The 18,468-nt window shown below is 34.2% G+C and overlaps 1 protein-coding gene across 1 annotated transcript; it reads right to left on the bottom strand.

Annotated features, from left to right (window-relative positions):
• Positions 1 to 1,632: 1,632 nt before the first annotated feature.
• Positions 1,633 to 10,529, bottom strand: LOC149962163 (uncharacterized). Its single transcript, XM_090164520.1, has 5 exons — positions 10,433 to 10,529; positions 5,870 to 5,943; positions 4,544 to 4,630; positions 3,114 to 3,215; positions 1,633 to 1,684 (listed from the first exon to the last, which is right to left on the bottom strand). Exons 1-5 carry the CDS (start codon positions 10,521 to 10,523, stop codon positions 1,652 to 1,654), a joined length of 387 nt encoding a protein of 128 aa, XP_090020646.1. The 5' UTR covers positions 10,524 to 10,529; the 3' UTR covers positions 1,633 to 1,651.
• Positions 10,530 to 18,468: the final 7,939 nt, after the last annotated feature.

Genomic DNA, 18,468 nt, shown 5'->3' on the forward strand with positions numbered 1-18,468 from the left:
GGTTTTGCGTCCGCTTGCTAACGCGTCACACGTAGCCTTTTACAGCGTCTCGTTAGGGTTAGATTTTCCTTTTGTGATGACGTCACTCCGTTGCTAGCTCTCACTAAAATATTCCTCAAAGTGACAAACTTATAGAACAATATTATAGTGTAAATAAAACACTATAGTTATTGACCAAAAACTAAATCCTTTAAATTAACCCTATGCATTATACCATTAATTCAATACCCAAAAGTTGGGGTTGAGTTTGCAAGTTATCTCCTCACTGGTTAAAGGGATTTAACCCCAAGTTCTTCGGTTTCCCCTTTAAAAACCTGTTGAGATTAACGGCTAATAGTGACTGTAGGGAGCTGTTGGCTCGCGTGGCATGAAGGACTTACTACCAACCCTCCTACGCATTGTAACCCGGCCACCTAAATTAAAGGCATTAAAAGTCGCTACATGACTTGGGCCTAAAATGGTGCCTTTATAAATTAACTATTTTCTTAAAATACTTTTAAATATATTAATTCAATAAAAATTTACTCTTAACAGAAATATACTTACACGCGTAAAATAGTTGAAACAAATATTTACATTATTTAAAATTTGTTTTATTGTGTTTCAAATAATTGAAATTTTAGCTCTACTCACAATCTTGCTCAATCACACAAAATTTTAGTTTTGACGATAGTTATATAGCAAGATAGGTCTATAAAGTATTTCTTTTAACTAAATCAATAATAATTAGATAGGTCACCATCGAAGTATTTTAGGACGGTTAATAATTAACTTCATTTACACAAAAATGATATTTAAATAAAACTATTCTATGATTTCGATTACAAGATCTTTTATTCTTGGCCTAAACTAATTCTTACAACCAATTCTCAAATAACAGATGTGCTATCTGAACTGAAGAAATAGTAACGATGAATCAGATATCATATTATCCGCATTCACTCTCAGACTTTATCAGATAAGTTGATAAAGGTCAAAATACAAACCTGATAGTTCACAACCTGAAACTACTCTGAATTCTTGGTATCTCCCGTTTAAATTAATTTCGAAATTTCAATTACTTTTTAAATTTTCTTGAAATAAAATTATATATCTACTAAATGTAGAAGTGAGATAACTGTTAAGTAAACTGAATCGATTACTTGGAATAATGAATCGGATAAATTTGGGATCAGATTGTTGGGTGACTAACTGATTACCTTCAGATATTTGATAAGTACAACCTAAATAACCTGATCAGGTAACCAAAACCACTTCCTCCCCCTTAAAACAATTCCAATTAACCGTCTTCTACTATGTTATACTTTACTAAACTATTACTACTATAAATCCACCATACTAAACTATTACTACTATAAATCCACCATACTAAACTATTACTACTAAAAATCCACCATACTAAACTATTACTACTAAAAATCCACCTTACCAAACTATTACTACTATAAATCCATTCCAAAATTAAATATATTAACAATTACATTAATACGTTAATAGATCAATAGAAACGCTATAAGGTTATTATGCACTTCAAAATTAGAAAAGTAAATGTCGAAAATTAATATAATTAAAAATAAAAATAAGAAAAACTCTTTATTAATTCATTTATTAGCATTCCATTAGTTGGTGTCTCTTAAAATTGCCAACTTCTTTATGGCTTCGGGAAACATCGGTCGATGCATTTCTTAAGGAGATAATTTGTTAAAAATTAGTCTAATTAATTTTGTCAATAATGCCACTAATTAATTGTATAAAAAATTGGTCTAATTATTTTTGTAAAAAATTAGTCTAATTAATTTTGCCAAAAATTAGTCTAATTAATTTGGTCAAAAATTAGTCTAATTAATTTGGTCAAAAATTAGTCTAATTAATTTTGCCGAAAATTAGTCTAATTAATTTTGTCACAAATTAGTCTAATTAATTTTGCCAAAATTAGTCTAATTAATTTTATCAAAAATTAGTCTAATTAATTTTATCAAAAATTAGTCTAATTAATTTTATCAAAAATTAGTCTAATTAATTTTATCAAAAATTAGTCTAATTTTGTCAGAAATTAGTCGAATTTTGTCAGAAATTAGTCGAATTTTGTCAGAAATTAGTCGAATTTTGGCAAAAATTAGTCTAATTAATTTTGTCAAAAATAAGTCTAATTAATTTTGTCACAAATTAGTCTAATTAATTTTATCAAAAATTAGTCTAATTTTGTCAGAAATTAGTCGAAATTGTCAAAAATTAGTCTAATTAATTTTGTCAAAAATTGGTTTAATCAATTTGGTAAAAAATTAGTCTAATTAATTTCATAAAAAATGGTCTAATTAATTTTATTAAAAATTGGTTTAATCAATTTGGTAAAAAATTAGTCTAATTAATTTTGTCACAAATTATTCTAATTAATTTTGTCACAAATTATTCTAATTAATTTTGCCAAAATTAGTCTAATTAATTTTGTCACAAATTATTCTAATTAATTTTGTCACAAATTATTCTAATTAATTTTGCCAAAATTAGTCTAATTAATTTTATCAAAAATTAGTCTAATTTTGTCAAAATTAGTCTAATTTTGTCAAAAATTAGTTTAATTAATTTCATAAAAAATGGTTTAATTAATTTTATCAAAAATTGGTTTAATCAATTTTAACAAAAATTGGTCTAATTAATTTTATGAAAAATTTGTCTATTCAATTTGGTTAAATATTTGTCTAGTTAATCTTATAAAAAATTTCCCGAATTTATTTGGTTAAATATTTGTCTAATTAATTGGTCAAATATTTGTCTAATTAATTGGTCAAATATTTGTCTAATTAATTGGTCAAATATTTGTCTAATTAATTGGTCAAATATTTGTCTAATTAATTGGTCAAATATTTGTCTAATTAATTGGTCAAATATTTGTCTAATTAATTGGTCAAATATTTGTCTAATTAATTGGTCAAATATTTGTCAAATTAATTGGTCAAATATTTGTCTAATTAATTGGTCAAATATTTGTCTAATTAATTGGTCAAATATTTGTCTAATTAATTGGTCAAATATTTGTCTAATTAATTTGTGAAATATTTATCTGATAAATTTGTGAAATATTTGGACAAATTAAATATAATAAAAATACGAACGTCGATCAAAGCTCGGCTGTTTTTCAAGGCTTCTTTTCCATCCGACTCACTCTCGGATTTAATTTTGTTCAAGATGCATTCGAAAAAGTCAAAGTTCACGGGCTAAAAGCAAATTAACTTTTTTTAAGTATTAACATAAGTATATAAGATATCTCTTATGAGAGAAATATCCAATCAAAAATGTATTAAGGTCGATTGATAATCCATGGGTGATTCTCAAATAACAGATGCGTTATCCGAGGCGAATTAATAATTACGATAGATTAGATATCTCAGATTTTCACTCAGACTTTATCAGATCAGTTTAAATCCAAAACTAACTTGAATTCAGATAGAAAGTGAGCCAATTTCAGATGCCTCAAAGTTATCGATTTTGCGTACTTCGATTTGTTTTCCGCAGGATTACACATTTACTAAACGTAGAAGTCATTTAACTGTTCAGTTAACTGAATCTGATAATATTATTTATAGTAGATCAGATAGAGATCGCTTACTTGAGAGAATGAATCAGATTCAATTTGAGATCAGATTTCTGAGAGGGAAATCTAAAAGATTAACCTGATCTGACTAACTTATTACCTTCAAATATCTGAAAATTACGACCTGAATAACCTGATCTGACTAACTTATTGCGATCAGATATCTGCAAATTACGACCTGAATTACCCGATCTGACTAACTAATGACCTTCAGATATCTGAAAATTAGAACCTGAATAACCTGATCTGAATAACTAATGACCTGAATAACCTGATCTGACTAACTAAAAACCTTCAGATATCTGAAAACTAGAGCCCGAATAACCTGATCTGACTAACTTATTACCTTCAGATATCTTAAAATTATGACCTGAATAACCTGATCTGACTAACTAATGACCTGAATAACATGATCTGACTAACTTATTACCTTCCGATATCTTAAAATTATGACCTGAATAACCTGATCTGACTTACTAATGACCTTCAGATATGTGAAAATTAGGACCTGAATAACCTGATCTGACTAACTTATTACCTTTAGATATCTGAAACTTACTACCTGAATAACCTGATCTTTACTAACTTATTACCGTTAGAAATCTGAAACTTACTACCTGAATAACCTGATCTGACTAACTTATTACCTTCAGGTATCTGAAAATAACGACCTGAATAACCAGATCAATTGACCACATATTCTCAAATGTTACTCTGTCAATTATTAAAACTATTTCAGAGGAAAAAATATGATTTATAAACAAGTAAATATTTCTAGGCAGTTACGTTTTGATAATTTACATCCTCAATCGTAGTGGTCCAGGTGGTACATTTTGAGCCGTATTGCGGTTTAAAAACATAAATGGATACTTCTACCGTAAGAAATATTTTATAAAATTATTAACTAATAATGAACTAATTTCAAGGGAATAAAAATGCAAATAGACAGACCACATTGTGAACGTGCTCGCATATCAAATCCACGTCAGTCTTCTCCGATTTTAAAATATCGTTACATTCGCCGATAACAGTCAAACTCTGAAATTAGAAACAAACAGTATTAATAGCAGGGTCATTCCAGGACAGATTTTCCCACTTGTTCACCCGACCATCGCCAAATTTCCTGAAAACTAGTAAATAGGGTTATTTTGGCCGTAGAAGTCGATTCTGAAAATTTTCGGGAAGATTGGTTGAGCGGTTGCTGAGATACAGTGTAGTCACATTTTTGAAAATGACCTTGAACCCTACCATTAACCATTTTTTATCTCAGCTTCTACTTAACCGAAAAATTCCGATAAATTACAATAAATCACGTTTTCTACATTCCCTATAAGCGCTTTAGTTGCAGTCAAAAAACTGCGAGGGTGATATTTTTTGTTTTCGAGAAAAAAAATTATTTTGCAAACCCCTCCTTAAAAAATATATTGAAATTTAAAAAATATATATTTTAGAGTAATGCAATGTTTTTATTTTGAGACATAGAATAAGTTTGTTCTCTTTTCGAACTATCTTCCTTTTTCAAACAGTATTTACTACCTAATTACAAGTTTTCAGGAAATTTGGTGATGGTCGGGTGAACAAGTGGGAAAATCTGTCCTGGAATGACCCAGCAAGTGTCGGCTCGACGTGAAGTAGTTTTTTTTCAACAGATGTCGCTATCGTCGATATCAAAACAAGATAGTTAAAACGGCCTTTCGCGGGGGAAAATGAGGGAAAAGTGTGCACGGGAAAAAAGGGAATTTTTTACTTTTCGGATAACATTGCCTGCTGTAGTCTACTCTAATTTTATATTTAGTCGATGAATATGTTATGAGTTACAGATGTAAAAATTATTTTTAATACGTTCCTAAAATGCTGGTCATTTTGATCTAAATATTCCTTTTGAGACTTATATATTTGGGCAAAATTATTCACATGTAAGTAATTTAGTAAAAAATGAAATCTTATATTTGGAAAATTTTCTATTAAGAATTTAACTGAATATTTATGTAAATAAGTATTAAAAGCTCCAAAATATAGCGAGGGATAAAAATGGGAATTTCAAAGGGAAAAAAGGGATTTTTCGTTCAATGAATCTATCGCAAAAGGGAAATTTTAGAGATCAAATGTGGAAGCCCTGGCTTAATCCATGAGTTGCCCATTTCCGCCACTAGGTTAAACAGAAGCTACGGGACGAATGCCGCTAGTTGCTGAGGATGTTTTTTAATTAGTTCATACTACCTTTAACAATAACATCAAAAATGGAAACGCAAGGCCTAAGAGTAAACCTTGACTTACATTATAGTGCAAATTCGGTTTTTCGGTCTTGAAGCATTCTTTGTACTTGTCCCTTTCCAAACTGTTTCTACTTTCTGAAACGAAAAAGGGTTCATAATTGTATGGAATGCTTAAAGGGGCTCCAAAGTTGGGTGGCAAAAATAAAGAAAATTGAGCATGCTTTTCATCCCCCCCAACCCCTCACTTGGCCTTGGCAGAGGCGGGCAGAGTCAACCGTAAATTTCGCACTTTACTGACTTTACACACATTTTGCCACCGAACTTTGGAGCCCCTTTAAAGGGAATAGAAAACTCAGTGGCGTAGCGAGGGTTTGTGTCGCCCTGGGCAAATCTCTTAAATGGCGCCCTTTTAGCATATAAAATCCCCAAAATGCAACGTTTTCCGTTGACAAAAAGGTCGTCAAACAGTTTTTGGCGCCCCCTAATGAGTGGCGCCCGGGGCGGATGCCCCCCTGCCCCCCTCGCTACGCCTCTGAGAAAACTCTTTGTTTGGTAGGGTGTGCCATAGCTTCTCTCTTTTCTCGCTCATGGCGCTAGTCTAGAACGATAGTAGGAACACAAAATTCTTCTATTAGAGAAAGCGTGCCCGCCCTGAAGAGGTTTTCTCACTTGAAACCTTTATTATTTCATATTTAGTGTTTTTTTTAAATACACACTTAATTAACATATAAACAACAATATCCGAGCTATAATGTAATTATTTTCATTATAGTTTGGATATTTATGAAAATATAATTTCTTAATAATGAGGTACGTGGTTTTAGATTCACGAAAGGCGTTCTAGTAGATATGAGAAATTAAGGCCCTACCAATGCGGGGATAGTTTTAGTGTTATAATTCCTCAAAAACCACTGTATTTCTAACTACGTATAACATGTGGTTAGAAAAATGAGGACAGGGAATTATGTATTGCCCCAAATTCCTGAAAAGGTTATACTCCCTTTAAGCACTATTTTTTTTTATAAAACATGACTGTTATAGTTGAATATAGGTAAACAGTATGTGTTATTTAAAATTAGTTACAGCAAGAAAAGTAACCTTAAATTAGGTATTTTCTAAATGGCCGATTTCCCTGATATTTCCAGGTTGCATCACTCATATTTCCTTGATTATTACAGACCTGTGCAAGGGCACCTAATGTTTCAAGATGACCTAGATAAAAACTAAGGTATGATAATATTATGTTACAAACCCTTACTTACAAGGAGAGTACCCGAGGTGTTTATTGCCTATTTTGTTCAAAGTCGGGCGTAATGTAGACCTATATTAGATATGAAATTTCCCAAAAGGAGACGTTGCACTACCCATTCGAGTTGCCATGGCAACTGAAAATGTTTTTGACCACTTACAACCAAAATAAGATTTTTTGCTTATTTTACCCAAAATTTGTTACAAATTTACCCTAAAAATGTTTCAATTTACCCAAACTTGATGAAATTTACCTAAATGTGGTCCAAATTACACATTTCGTGATTTTCAAAATTTTTCAAAATTTTCGTAGCTAGGACCCTGTGAAACCGAGAAAATCCCATGCTTTTTTAAATGGAGATTTTATTGTTTTAAGTGATCAAAAACATTTTCGGTTGCCATAGCAAATCGAATGGGTAGTGCAACGTCTCCTTTTGGGAAATTTCATATTTCATATAGGTCTACATTACGCCCGAATTTGAACAAGATCGGCAATAAACACCTCGGGTACTCTCCTTGTTAGAGTAAATCTCCATGGCATTGCTAACTTAATCAATTTTTTAATGACGAGGTATATGGTTACTCATTGGTTCTGTTAGTAATAAAGTCAAATCTATAATAAGGAAAACTTAAAGATGTAAATTTGTGTTCTTTAGGGCAAACTTTCGTAACCTTCATACACGTCCTTGATATTTATATAAAAAGATCATTTCCCTGATATATATTTAAAAATTTAAATTTCCCTGATATTTATTAAAAATTGAAATTGCCCTGATATTTATTAAAAATTGAAATTTCCCAGATATTTATTAAAAATGGAAATTTCCCTGCTATTTATTAAAAATGGAAGGGGAGGGAATTATGTATAGCCCCAAATTCCCGAAAAGGTGATACTCCTTATAAAACCCTCGCTTAGAACCAAGGTTGAATGGAAATGTCTGGTTAATAACGAGACATTTTAACGGGTATAATTTTAATAAATTAGCGAAGTTAGAACGTCATTGCGGACATATTTTTATTTGGTACGCAATGCTGACGGAATTTGTAAATGGGCGAGCGTTATATTTTTTAATTAAAGGACATTATTTGAGAAGCTGTGTCATCAGGAACTTCTTTTGTTAATTAGCTTTTATTCAATGGATCGGATATTCCATTGTCACAGTCTCGGAGAGCGGAAATCTTGAGTGATTAGTGGCGTGATTCCAAAGCCTTTTATTGGTTCTAAAACCGGTGAGGCAAACTGCGAATGGGCTAAGCCTTGGACTCCATCGTTAGACTTAAAAACATCTCTCATTTTAATTACTTTTGAGGATTATTTAAAAATCATATTTGCTTTTGATGAAAACAACTACAAAGTGAATGCGTCCTTAAAACGTTCACTTTGATAATTATGAAACATTTCAGTTCGTACACGTTTTTGGAAATGGAATTGCAGTTCTTACACCTTTCCAGTTCGTACACGTTTTTGGAAATGGAATTGCAGTTCTTACACCTTTCCAGTTCGTACACGTTTTTGGAAATGGAATTGCAGTTCTTACACCTTTCCAGTTCTTACACGTTTTTGGAAATGGAATTGCAGTTCTTACACCTTTCCAGTTCGTACACGTTTTTGGATATGGAATTGCAGTTCTTACACCTTTCCAGTTCGTACACGTTTTTGGATATGGAATTGCAGTTCTTACACCTTTCCAGTTCGTACACGTTTTTGGAAATGTAATTGCAGTTCTTACACCTTTCCAGTTCGTACACGTTTTTGGAAATGGAATTGCAGTTCTTACACCTTTCCAGTTCGTACACGTTTTTGGAAATGGAATTCCAGTTTGTACACGTTTTTGGGAACTAAATTCCAGTTCTTACACGTTTTTGGGAACAAAATTCCAGTTCGCACACTTTTTGGGAACAAAATTGCAGTTCGTACAAATTTTTAGGAACAAAATTGGAGTTCGTACACGTTTTTGAGAACAAAATTCCAGTTCTTACACGTTTTGGGAACAAAATTCCAGTTCGTACACGATTTTGTTAACAAAATTAAAGTTCGTAAAAAATTTTAGGAACAAAATTGCAGTTCGTAAAAATTTTTAGGAACAAAATTGCAGTTCGTAAATGTTTTTGGATAAATATTTCAGATTGTAAATACTCTTAAAAAAAAGTACAGTTCTTAATCGTTTTTGGTACAAATTGCAGTTCTTAATCGTTTTTGGTAAAAATTGCAGTTCTTAATCGTTTTTGGTAAAAATTACAATTCTTAATCGTTTTTGGTAAAAATTATAGCTCATAAAAGTTTTTGTGTAAACGGAATTTAATTGAATAAAGGATGTTTAATCAGTACGTACTGAATTTTTGTAAAATTAAAAAGGCAAGCAAATTGGCGTTGGGTAGGGGGACTGGGGCAGAATCCAGTTCAAAGAAAGACCACTGGGGGCGCTGGCGTGCTATATCTTTTATTAACACTTTCACTTGAAATCAAGTCGTAGTCTTATTACCTTTTCAGACTAGTCCTATTATACCGGGTTTAGTAAACCAATATTAATTTTTCATATATCTTTCAGTATAACAAATTATCTGTTGCTTTCTAAACGGGGTTTTAAAATCAATTTTCTTATACTTTAGTGTATAACAGTTGCATTATTTGAACCGGGGATATTATTTCAACAAAGAATATAATTACTATAAATCAGACATCAGATTATCTAAATTTAAGCTAAGCTATGCCACAGCAAACTTTGATCACGCGCTGTTCGCGCTACAGCTGCCAACCAATTCGTTATAGTTTCTATGTTAACCTATGAGCAAAAAATGTGTGTATGGTTTGAGCGCCCCTAGCGCAATATTATTTTCCGAATAGTTTTTGCATTGAAACCAATATAAAAAACGAGCGTGGCGCTGAACTCCTACAGGTTATAGTACAGTTTATAGGGGGAAAATCCTTAATCGCGGAATTTCGACGAATGGGTTGGCTGCTGTAGCGGGAGAGAACAAAGTTGGCCGTGGCCAAGGTTGGTTAAGTTTTAAAGAACGGCCAAGTTTTCTGACCGAGGCTTAGCTCCAAATATTGAAATTAATTCTTTTCGTAGAGATCCTTTTGATTACACAAAACTAAATGATACTATTAATATTAAATACCTTTATTAATATAAATTGATATATTTGGTTGTAGAAGAGGAATTATTTTAAGTATTACTCGTTAATTTACTTCTCTGGTTAACGCCTGAAATCTCGACAACATTTTGTTGAATGTGTATACGAAAACGCGACGTGTTTTGCCATCAACTACGCTCACCAGCAAAGTTGGGCAAAAATGTGGGCTCGTTTGAAAATGTTGACCGTATCTTTAGGCCTAAGTTAGCGAGAATATGAACTAAATTGAAATACTCACTGCAGTGTTCCGTTATCAAGCTAATGTACTCTTCGACCATGGATCGAGGAGGTGACTTGAACTTGGGCGGGTCTTCGGCGTAAGACGCCATGGCGGCGAAAATGGCGACCGCCACTAAACGTAAACCCAACTTCCCATCGAAAGTCATGGTGCTCTTTGAGAAGGGACGATATTTAGATCTAAATGTCCGCTCGTACCCGTTCAGAATTGAATTGCTGGATAATAGTCCTCATCACGAAAACACGGGAGTTTGAAAAGGCGGGCCATCTGCCAGTTGAATAAACAGAGTCCGAAAAAGTGAACAACGTCAATACGCCTTTGTTGCGCGTACCTAATAAGTCTGACACGCAAAAATCCGACGTGGTGTGGGGATGTTTCGAAGGTAACTTATTGATTCGTCAGGATACCGTGTCCTGATACAACTCTAATTCAAGGTCCCAAGTGAGCCGTGATTACTGGAGATCAATATACTCACAAGGAGACGACCCGAGGTGTAACACACCGATTTGGTTCAAACTCGGGGGTTTGGTAGACCTTCATGTTACTTGAAACACCCTAAAGGGAAATGTCTCCATAGGCAACCGTTTTGCCATGGCAACCAAAAATGTTTTTGACAACACAAAATGGAAATTTTCCCATAGAAAATAACATGGGAATCTGACCAATATTAAGGGTCCCCCTGTAAAACATTTCAATTTTTGAAAATGCTAAAAATAGAAAATATAAATAAGAAAATAATGAAAAAGTTCGAAGTTGATTAAAATCTTTACAGGGGTACCCTTACATTTGGTCAGGTTCCCATGTTATATTCAATAGGAAAATTTCCATTTTGTATTGTCAAAAACATTTTTGGTTGCCATGGCAAAACGGTTGCCTATGGAGACATTTCCCTCTAGGGTGTTTCAAGTTACATGAAGGTCTTCCAAACCCCCGAGTTTGAACCAAATCGGTGCGTTACACCTCGGGTCGTCTCCTTGTCAGTGGCGTAGGCAAGGGAGGGGGTTTCCGGATCCAGACCTTTGACTATAATAAATTCCCACCCCCTTCTCGACCCCCTTTTAACATTCACATATTTTGACACCACCTTGAGGAATTTCTGGCTACGCCACTGAATATACTTTAAGAGGGAGAAAACAGAAAAATACTTTGTTTGTTCAAATCATCTAGAGCGGGCCCCGATAAAACTATAACTCCGGGCCCTAAGAGAACCGTTAGTACTGGAGAAAACTAAATTTTTAGGGAAAACATTAGTAGAAAAATGGCTTGTTTTTGTTCAAATCCGGGTAGAAAATAGTACCTTTATGATTTGAGATAACAACCAACCTTATAAAACTCAGGTCCCAAGAGCCGTTACCGCTGGAAATAACAATACGATTTCGTTAGGGACAAGATAAAAAAAGACCTTGTTTGTTTAAATGTGGGCCCCCAGGATGCACGGGCCCCACTAACTTCCACCGGATTCCACCCTTCTGTCATCGGGCTTGCGAATGATTCCTCCATCAAATTAGGTTATTTTAGTGTTGTTAATTTTCCGGAAAAATAAAATGCGGAAAATTTTCCAGAAAATATTCCGAATTGCGAAAAATTTTCCGAACATCGGAAAAATAAAAAATTGGAACATAAATTACTTTTTAAGGACTTTTAATGTTTTTAACTTTTTATCGATATAAAATGTCTAATATCAGTAAACATAGTACAAAACATAAATAGTGTTACATTGTTAATCAGTTTAAACTAGTCTAGAGGTTTAGTTTTACTTTCAGATTAGAAGAAATGAGTCGAAAATGGCACTCTATTTCAATTGGCAATGACCAAATTAGTCACCACCCTCTTACGCATTGTAACCCGGCCACCTTAGTTAATGGCTTCAAAAGTCGCTTGATGACTTAGGCCTAAGGTGGTGCCTTGGGTATTAGCCTAGCTGATTATTATTATTATTATTATTATTATTATTATTATTATTATTATTATAAATTATTAATTTAGCATGAAAAGAGTTTTTTTCCACTTTTTTCCATTTTTCCCGGTTTTTACCAATTTTTCCACCAACCCTAAATATATTAGACTAATCATGGAATGAAAACTTTTTTTTATTTTTTGCGGAAAAATACGGAACATATTCCGGAAAAAAAGGCCACGGTCATTTTCTTCAACACTAAGTTATTTTAGACGCATTTTGTCATAGTACTACCAGAAGTAAACAAATATCTTACGCTAGAAGTATTCATCTTCTTTTATTGCTTGTGGTATTTGCCTGTATTGGCGGCGACCCCGTGGGGGCTCTGGGGCTCAAGCCCCCACAGAAAAAAATTGGAAATAAATAGCAATCAGGAAAAAAATCGAATATCACTGCCTTTATTTTGGTTCCAATTCAGTTATTTTGATATTGAAGATGCAAGCGACATTAAGATTGAGCCCAAAATTTATTTCGATAGATTCGTCCAAACAGAAAATCACAAAGTCGCGTACCCGGTTTTACCCAATTATCTTAACTTTCCCAAGATAGCTTAAAATACCTTCTTAACGCATGTGGCCAAGAAAGTCTTAATGATCTAGCCAAGTCTTCGGCCGTTGGGATTTTGGCATTTATTTGCGATTATCTCAAAAACTATTAAAGATAGCAAGTTGAAAACAATTTTATTTTTAATATTTTACTAATATCTTTCATACCTATGTCTTGATTCACGTGTAGCATTTCCATATCCGCCGGAAACGCCAAATATCGTTTTTGACAACTTTTTACCTCTCCGAGGGGACAAAGTCCCCTAGGAGGGGTTATACAACGACCGTGGGTGGGTCTGTGGGTGTGTCTGTCTGTCAGGACTGCGAACGCGTTCGCATTTTCGGTGCAAAGTGTAATCACTGCGTACGCAGTTTCTCAAAGGGTTGGCAAAACCACCGTGTGACGGTGAGCGTTAACGGATGCATTTGCGGTTTAGTTTGGATGGTGTTTTTTCGCTCACCGTCGTGACGGTTTGGTGTATTACGGTTTTTGTAATGTTTATGCGTAGGTTGTGAGTGTTGAATTTGTTGTGTTTGTGTTCTGATGGATGTGCATGTTGAGTCTGTTGTGTTTATATGGGCGTTTTCTCTCCAACTTCTTCTTAATGACTTTGGGACGGACCGAGTGCTGAGTGTAATGCTACCTCTCAACGTCCAATGGCAGGGTTTCCACCAGTTGTACACGGTATTCGTCTTAGTATCAATTTGCGATCGCATCGGGCGGGATTTGAACCCGAGACCTCCTGATTGACAGGCGGACGTTCTACCACAGAACCACCGACACTTGTTACGCCTTATTGAAAATTAGACCTTCAGCTTTATCGGAAGCGTATTTAATAGAGTACGAAATTTTGGTTTAATTGAAATAGAATTGAAATTGAAATTATTGCATCGAAGAAATTCTAATTTAGCGTTTCTCTATTGATTAAAAACAAATGCGCCACCCAGGTTTCGAACCCAGACCATTCGGCTTGGCAGTCGAGCGCTCTACCACAGAACCACCGATAGCTGCTTAGATTCACTGAAATTAAGACAGGCATCGTAAGCATAATAGGTAATAAAGTCTTTTTTTATTAATGAATTTATGAAGGCCTAATCTGGTATTTTTTAAAGGTTAAATCTTGTTTTAGCGCAGTCAGCCGAGATTAGAGGGTTAAAGGGTAGACCCTGTGGGTGGTCCACTTTCTTAACGACCTATATATAGTTCTGTTAATTCAAAGGAGATAATTTAACGTTAATTGCTTTAAAAGCTGGCGGTTAGTCAAGTGGCTCTCTGTGCTTTGTTGATGGTAAGGTTTTTGCTTCTTGTAAATACATTTGGTGTGGATATTTGGATATCTACGATTTCTAACGCAGTCAATGATTTCTTGGGTGTGCGAGTCATTATATGATATTGGAAATTGGACGGCATTGGTCTTTTTCATGTGGTATGCGTCACAACGTCAACAGGAAGTGAACGAGTCGTCCACTACCAGATATCTACGGTATCTTCATCAAGGGCGAGTGTTGAAATAAAATGAGCGTTAAAGATGCGGCAAGTATTTCGTAAGCGAGTAATTCCAAAAAGCCTCTGTAGATATTTATTTCATTAAAATTTGCTTCGTATTATATTTAACTGATAAACTTGTTCTGTAAAAGGGTTTAATTCAATTGCGCATTGTTATAGTACGTCTAACTTACTGTTGTAACTACTTAACTTATGATATTCTGAATAAATTAAAATTGGTCGTTTCGTCTCAATTATTTTAATTATGATAAAAATTTTATACCGGGCGGGATAGAAATGGGTTAATATTTTTAACAAATAACTCTAAATTGCGGAGATATATCTTTAAGGGTTATCTCGAGAAATTAATACCACTAGGGACAATTCTTCCGAGGAGAGGTATATTTTGGCTTGCCAACTTGTTATACTTAAATATATAGTATAAATAAATTATTTTGGTTTTCTCAGGACAAGAACATTATTTTATAATGTGTCATTGTTATCCGGCTACGTCGAACGGCTGCTAAGATATGGCCTATCGAACATTCGGGTCTCATTAAATAAACAATTTAAACAAAAATTACTTTTTAAGGGTTTTTAATGGTTTTAACTTTTTATCGGTATAAAATGTCTAATATCAGTAAACATAGTACAAAACATTAATATTGTTACATTGTTAATCAGTTTAAACTAGTCTAGAGGTTTAGTTTTACTTTTAGATTCGAAAAAATGAGGCGAAAATGCCACTTTTGCAAACAATATACTAGACCATAAGCCTATCACCTCTAAGTTTGAAACGCGCATAGCGCCCTTTGTACCACCACTGGACGGGCGAAAAAGAAGAAATCAGGCGATAGTATCGGCACCTGGTAGAGATAAATTGAAGCTTCTTCCTTCCCCCTTTCTCTCTCTACGCACCTCTCTCTTACCAAAACAGCTGGCATCATGCATTGCGGGACGCGTCACGTTTCTCTTTTCCGCCACCGGGTGGATTTAGCGCTGTACTTTCGCTAGTCGTTTGCTTGAGCCAACACTGCCTTTCGATTCAATCTTAGGGTTGATAGGCTTATGACTAGACTAATGAAATGAAAACTTTTTTTTATTCGGAAAAATACGGAAAATTTTCCGGAAAAAAGGCCTCGGTCATTTTCAGGGAAATTGTCCGACTTACAACACTAATTTCTACTACTAAAATAATAAGAATTAAATATACATAAATTCGTCACCTGAAAGCAAAAGTTAAAAGTATAGTTAAAGTTACGTAGTTTTTGCTTTCAGGCCCACGTTCAAGTGTTGCCAGATCGGTCGATAGTTGATACCATAGAAATCAGAATTTCTATTAGGCACGCGCTGCAAAATTAAGTTATTCCGATTTCTATGGTCGATACTGATTACATCCACTCCCCATAAAGAAACGACACACGAGAACAGTTATGTGCATGTTTTGCAACAAACACTTTAAATTAAAAAATAATGAATACTATTTTATATTGGTACCATAATTTCTATTGTTGTACTAGAATTTTTTACCCTTTGTACAATAATTCGGTCAGGAAAATCTGGCAACGCTGCACCGTAATGTATCAATTTTAAGAAATAATGATATATTGTTACTTATCGCAACAAAGTGGAAGCCTAAGCCGACGTCATATATGAGTTGGCTATGACCTCAGACATTGGAAAATTTACGTTTGTAACTAATAATAATAATCAGCCAGAGACCACAGAGACTTTTAAAAACATTAATTCAGGCAGTAAGGTTAAATTGCGTAGGAGGGTGGTGACAAGTCCTTCATGCCACGCGAGCCAACAGCTCCCAATACTCACTATTACCGCGTTCAGTTTCTGGTCGTTAGAGTGTTAAACCTTTACTGGCGCCAATTCTACAATTTATTCTAATAATGTTATACCCCTAAGGCCTCGACTCGTGTTTCCATACCAGAGTTAATGAGAAAAATCACATCGCTACGATCCTCGGGTTATGGTCCCATAAAAACTTGCTGAGGTTAACGGTAATAGTTAGTGTAGGGAGCTGTTGGCTCGCGTGGCATGAAGGGCTTGCCACCACCCTCCTACGCATTGTAACCCGGTCGAAGGTGGTGCCTTGGGTATTAGCTCTATTTAAAAAAAAAAGACACTTCATTGGACTAGCTGGTAGGCGAAGATTTAATTATTGTTAGATTTTTACGGAATAAATCGAAAATACAGAGCTAAATAAAATAATATGGTTTATTATGATGACGTACAAAAGTAGACTGACACAGAGATTTTTCTAGAACTAAAAACAAAGATACACGTGATTAGCTAATAGAATCCCGCTTGGAAACATTATCGCCATCTAGGTTTCGAGTTCGGCATAAGTTTATATCCCTCTCTAACAATTATTTCCCCTATTTCCTAGTGTGGTTTTATACTATTCGGTATTTCTCGGGTCAAGGTTGAAGGATATCAAAACTAGATCGACAATTTGTGCCGCCATCTAATGTCAATATGTTTAGCCTTCCGAAAAAAAATTAAGATTTGATTACAGATATTACGGAAAGGCTCCAGTTTGAACGACAACGTTGAGATTCTTGTGACCATTATCGACGGTTTTCTAACGCCTTTATACAGCGTAGGCAGACGTAACCGTCAATAAAATCGAGCAAGTTTTTGTGCCGTACGATATTTGTCGATAATAGCGTAATATATTGTACGCTTTTTTCGAGAATTCAGCCTGCATGTACAATAATGTACGATATTATTTTAATTTGGCATAAAACAAGTTTAAACTGCAGCTTTTTAAAGCAAGTGACGGCTCTATCATTGCCACCTGTATTATGAAAAGGGCCCTGTTATTAGACATGGCCATGAATCTATCCGGTTCTTTGAAAAACGCGACTGTACTGGAGAGCGTGGTGCCATCTATTTATGACAAAGGAAGCTAATATTTAAAATAGCCAAATGATACCGTCGTGAGTAAGCCATTGTAGAGTATTATATTTAGACCTCTTATACTCTATTAAGTGGACTTTAACTTAAACTATATATCCCATATAAAATATATTGTTTAAAATTACTGCAATTTTGTTATTGATCAATTTACAAACGAGCCAATCAACGCGAGTGGTACTATAAGTACCCGCCTTTTGGCTCAAAATGTAACTTAACTATTTTGTTTTGATATCGACGATAGCGACATCTGTTTAAAAAAGAGCTACTTCACGTCGAGCCGACAGTGGCGTTAACACTAGATTTGTATTTGAGTATAGATATTTTCAATAGATCTATGGATATTATTTTAAAAGTTATTAAAAATTTTGGTTTAATTAACATAATTCAAACATAAATTAACTTAAATTGAACGTCAGTTTTCCCGAGATCCTGCACTTATATCAAAAGCGACATATGTCGCTTTTGCTTATATAGATATGCAACTCCCAATACCCCCACGACCCTCTATTTTTGGCCGACGGTGGCGCCCCTCGACGTCTGGGAGAAAGATTTTGCCATGCCATAAGCGAAAAATGGGTTTTCTCTAGGGCTGTGCGAATAGTGTTTGTTAAGTCATTTGGCGAATACCAAATACGTCAGTTTTTGGGAACCATTTGACGAATCGAATTTCGAAAATGACCAAATAATTTGGACCAAATTCATTTTCTTATCAAATTATTCTGTCAAATACCATATTTTAGTTTGAAAAACGTTTTTAGTGCATTAAAGGATTTAAAGGGAGTAGTGTGATTTAGTAGGTTTTATTTTTTTAATTTTTCTTGACGCGTTTTCGTGAGAGATTCATATCTCTATAAGCGCAGCGACTACAGGATATCTGATTTTTCCCTCATAATTGAAATAAACTGGCCATTTTTTGGTTACGGTAATTTTTATATCAAATCGATAATTGACCATTTGACAGCGCTGTGCGTGTTAAAAAGAGTAAATGTTGGTCACAATTGAAAGGCACTTAAAGCAAGTGTCGGCTCTTTTTTTTTTTTCAAAAATAAGAAAGACTTTATTGGTGTATATGGCAGCGGAGGCCTTCACACCATGTGCATCATACAGAATTAGA

This window comes from Leiobunum rupestre, chromosome 1 (genome assembly GCF_980474605.1).
Source record: "Leiobunum rupestre chromosome 1, qqLeiRupe1.1.hap1, whole genome shotgun sequence".
NCBI lineage: Eukaryota > Metazoa > Arthropoda > Arachnida > Opiliones > Sclerosomatidae > Leiobunum > Leiobunum rupestre.

Bases quoted from the DNA above. Each gene is read 5' to 3' on its own strand.
- LOC149962163 (XM_090164520.1), bottom strand. From the start codon at position 10,523: ATGGCGTCTTACGCCGAAGACCCGCCCAAGTTCAAGTCACCTCCTCGA. The intron at 5,944-10,432 runs GTGAGTATTTCA...TTTTCGTTTCAG, and splicing joins CTTGATAACGGAACACTGCA to AAAGTAGAAACAGTTTGGAA. The intron at 4,631-5,869 runs GTAAGTCAAGGT...TTCTAATTTCAG, and splicing joins AACCGAATTTGCACTATAAT to AGTTTGACTGTTATCGGCGA.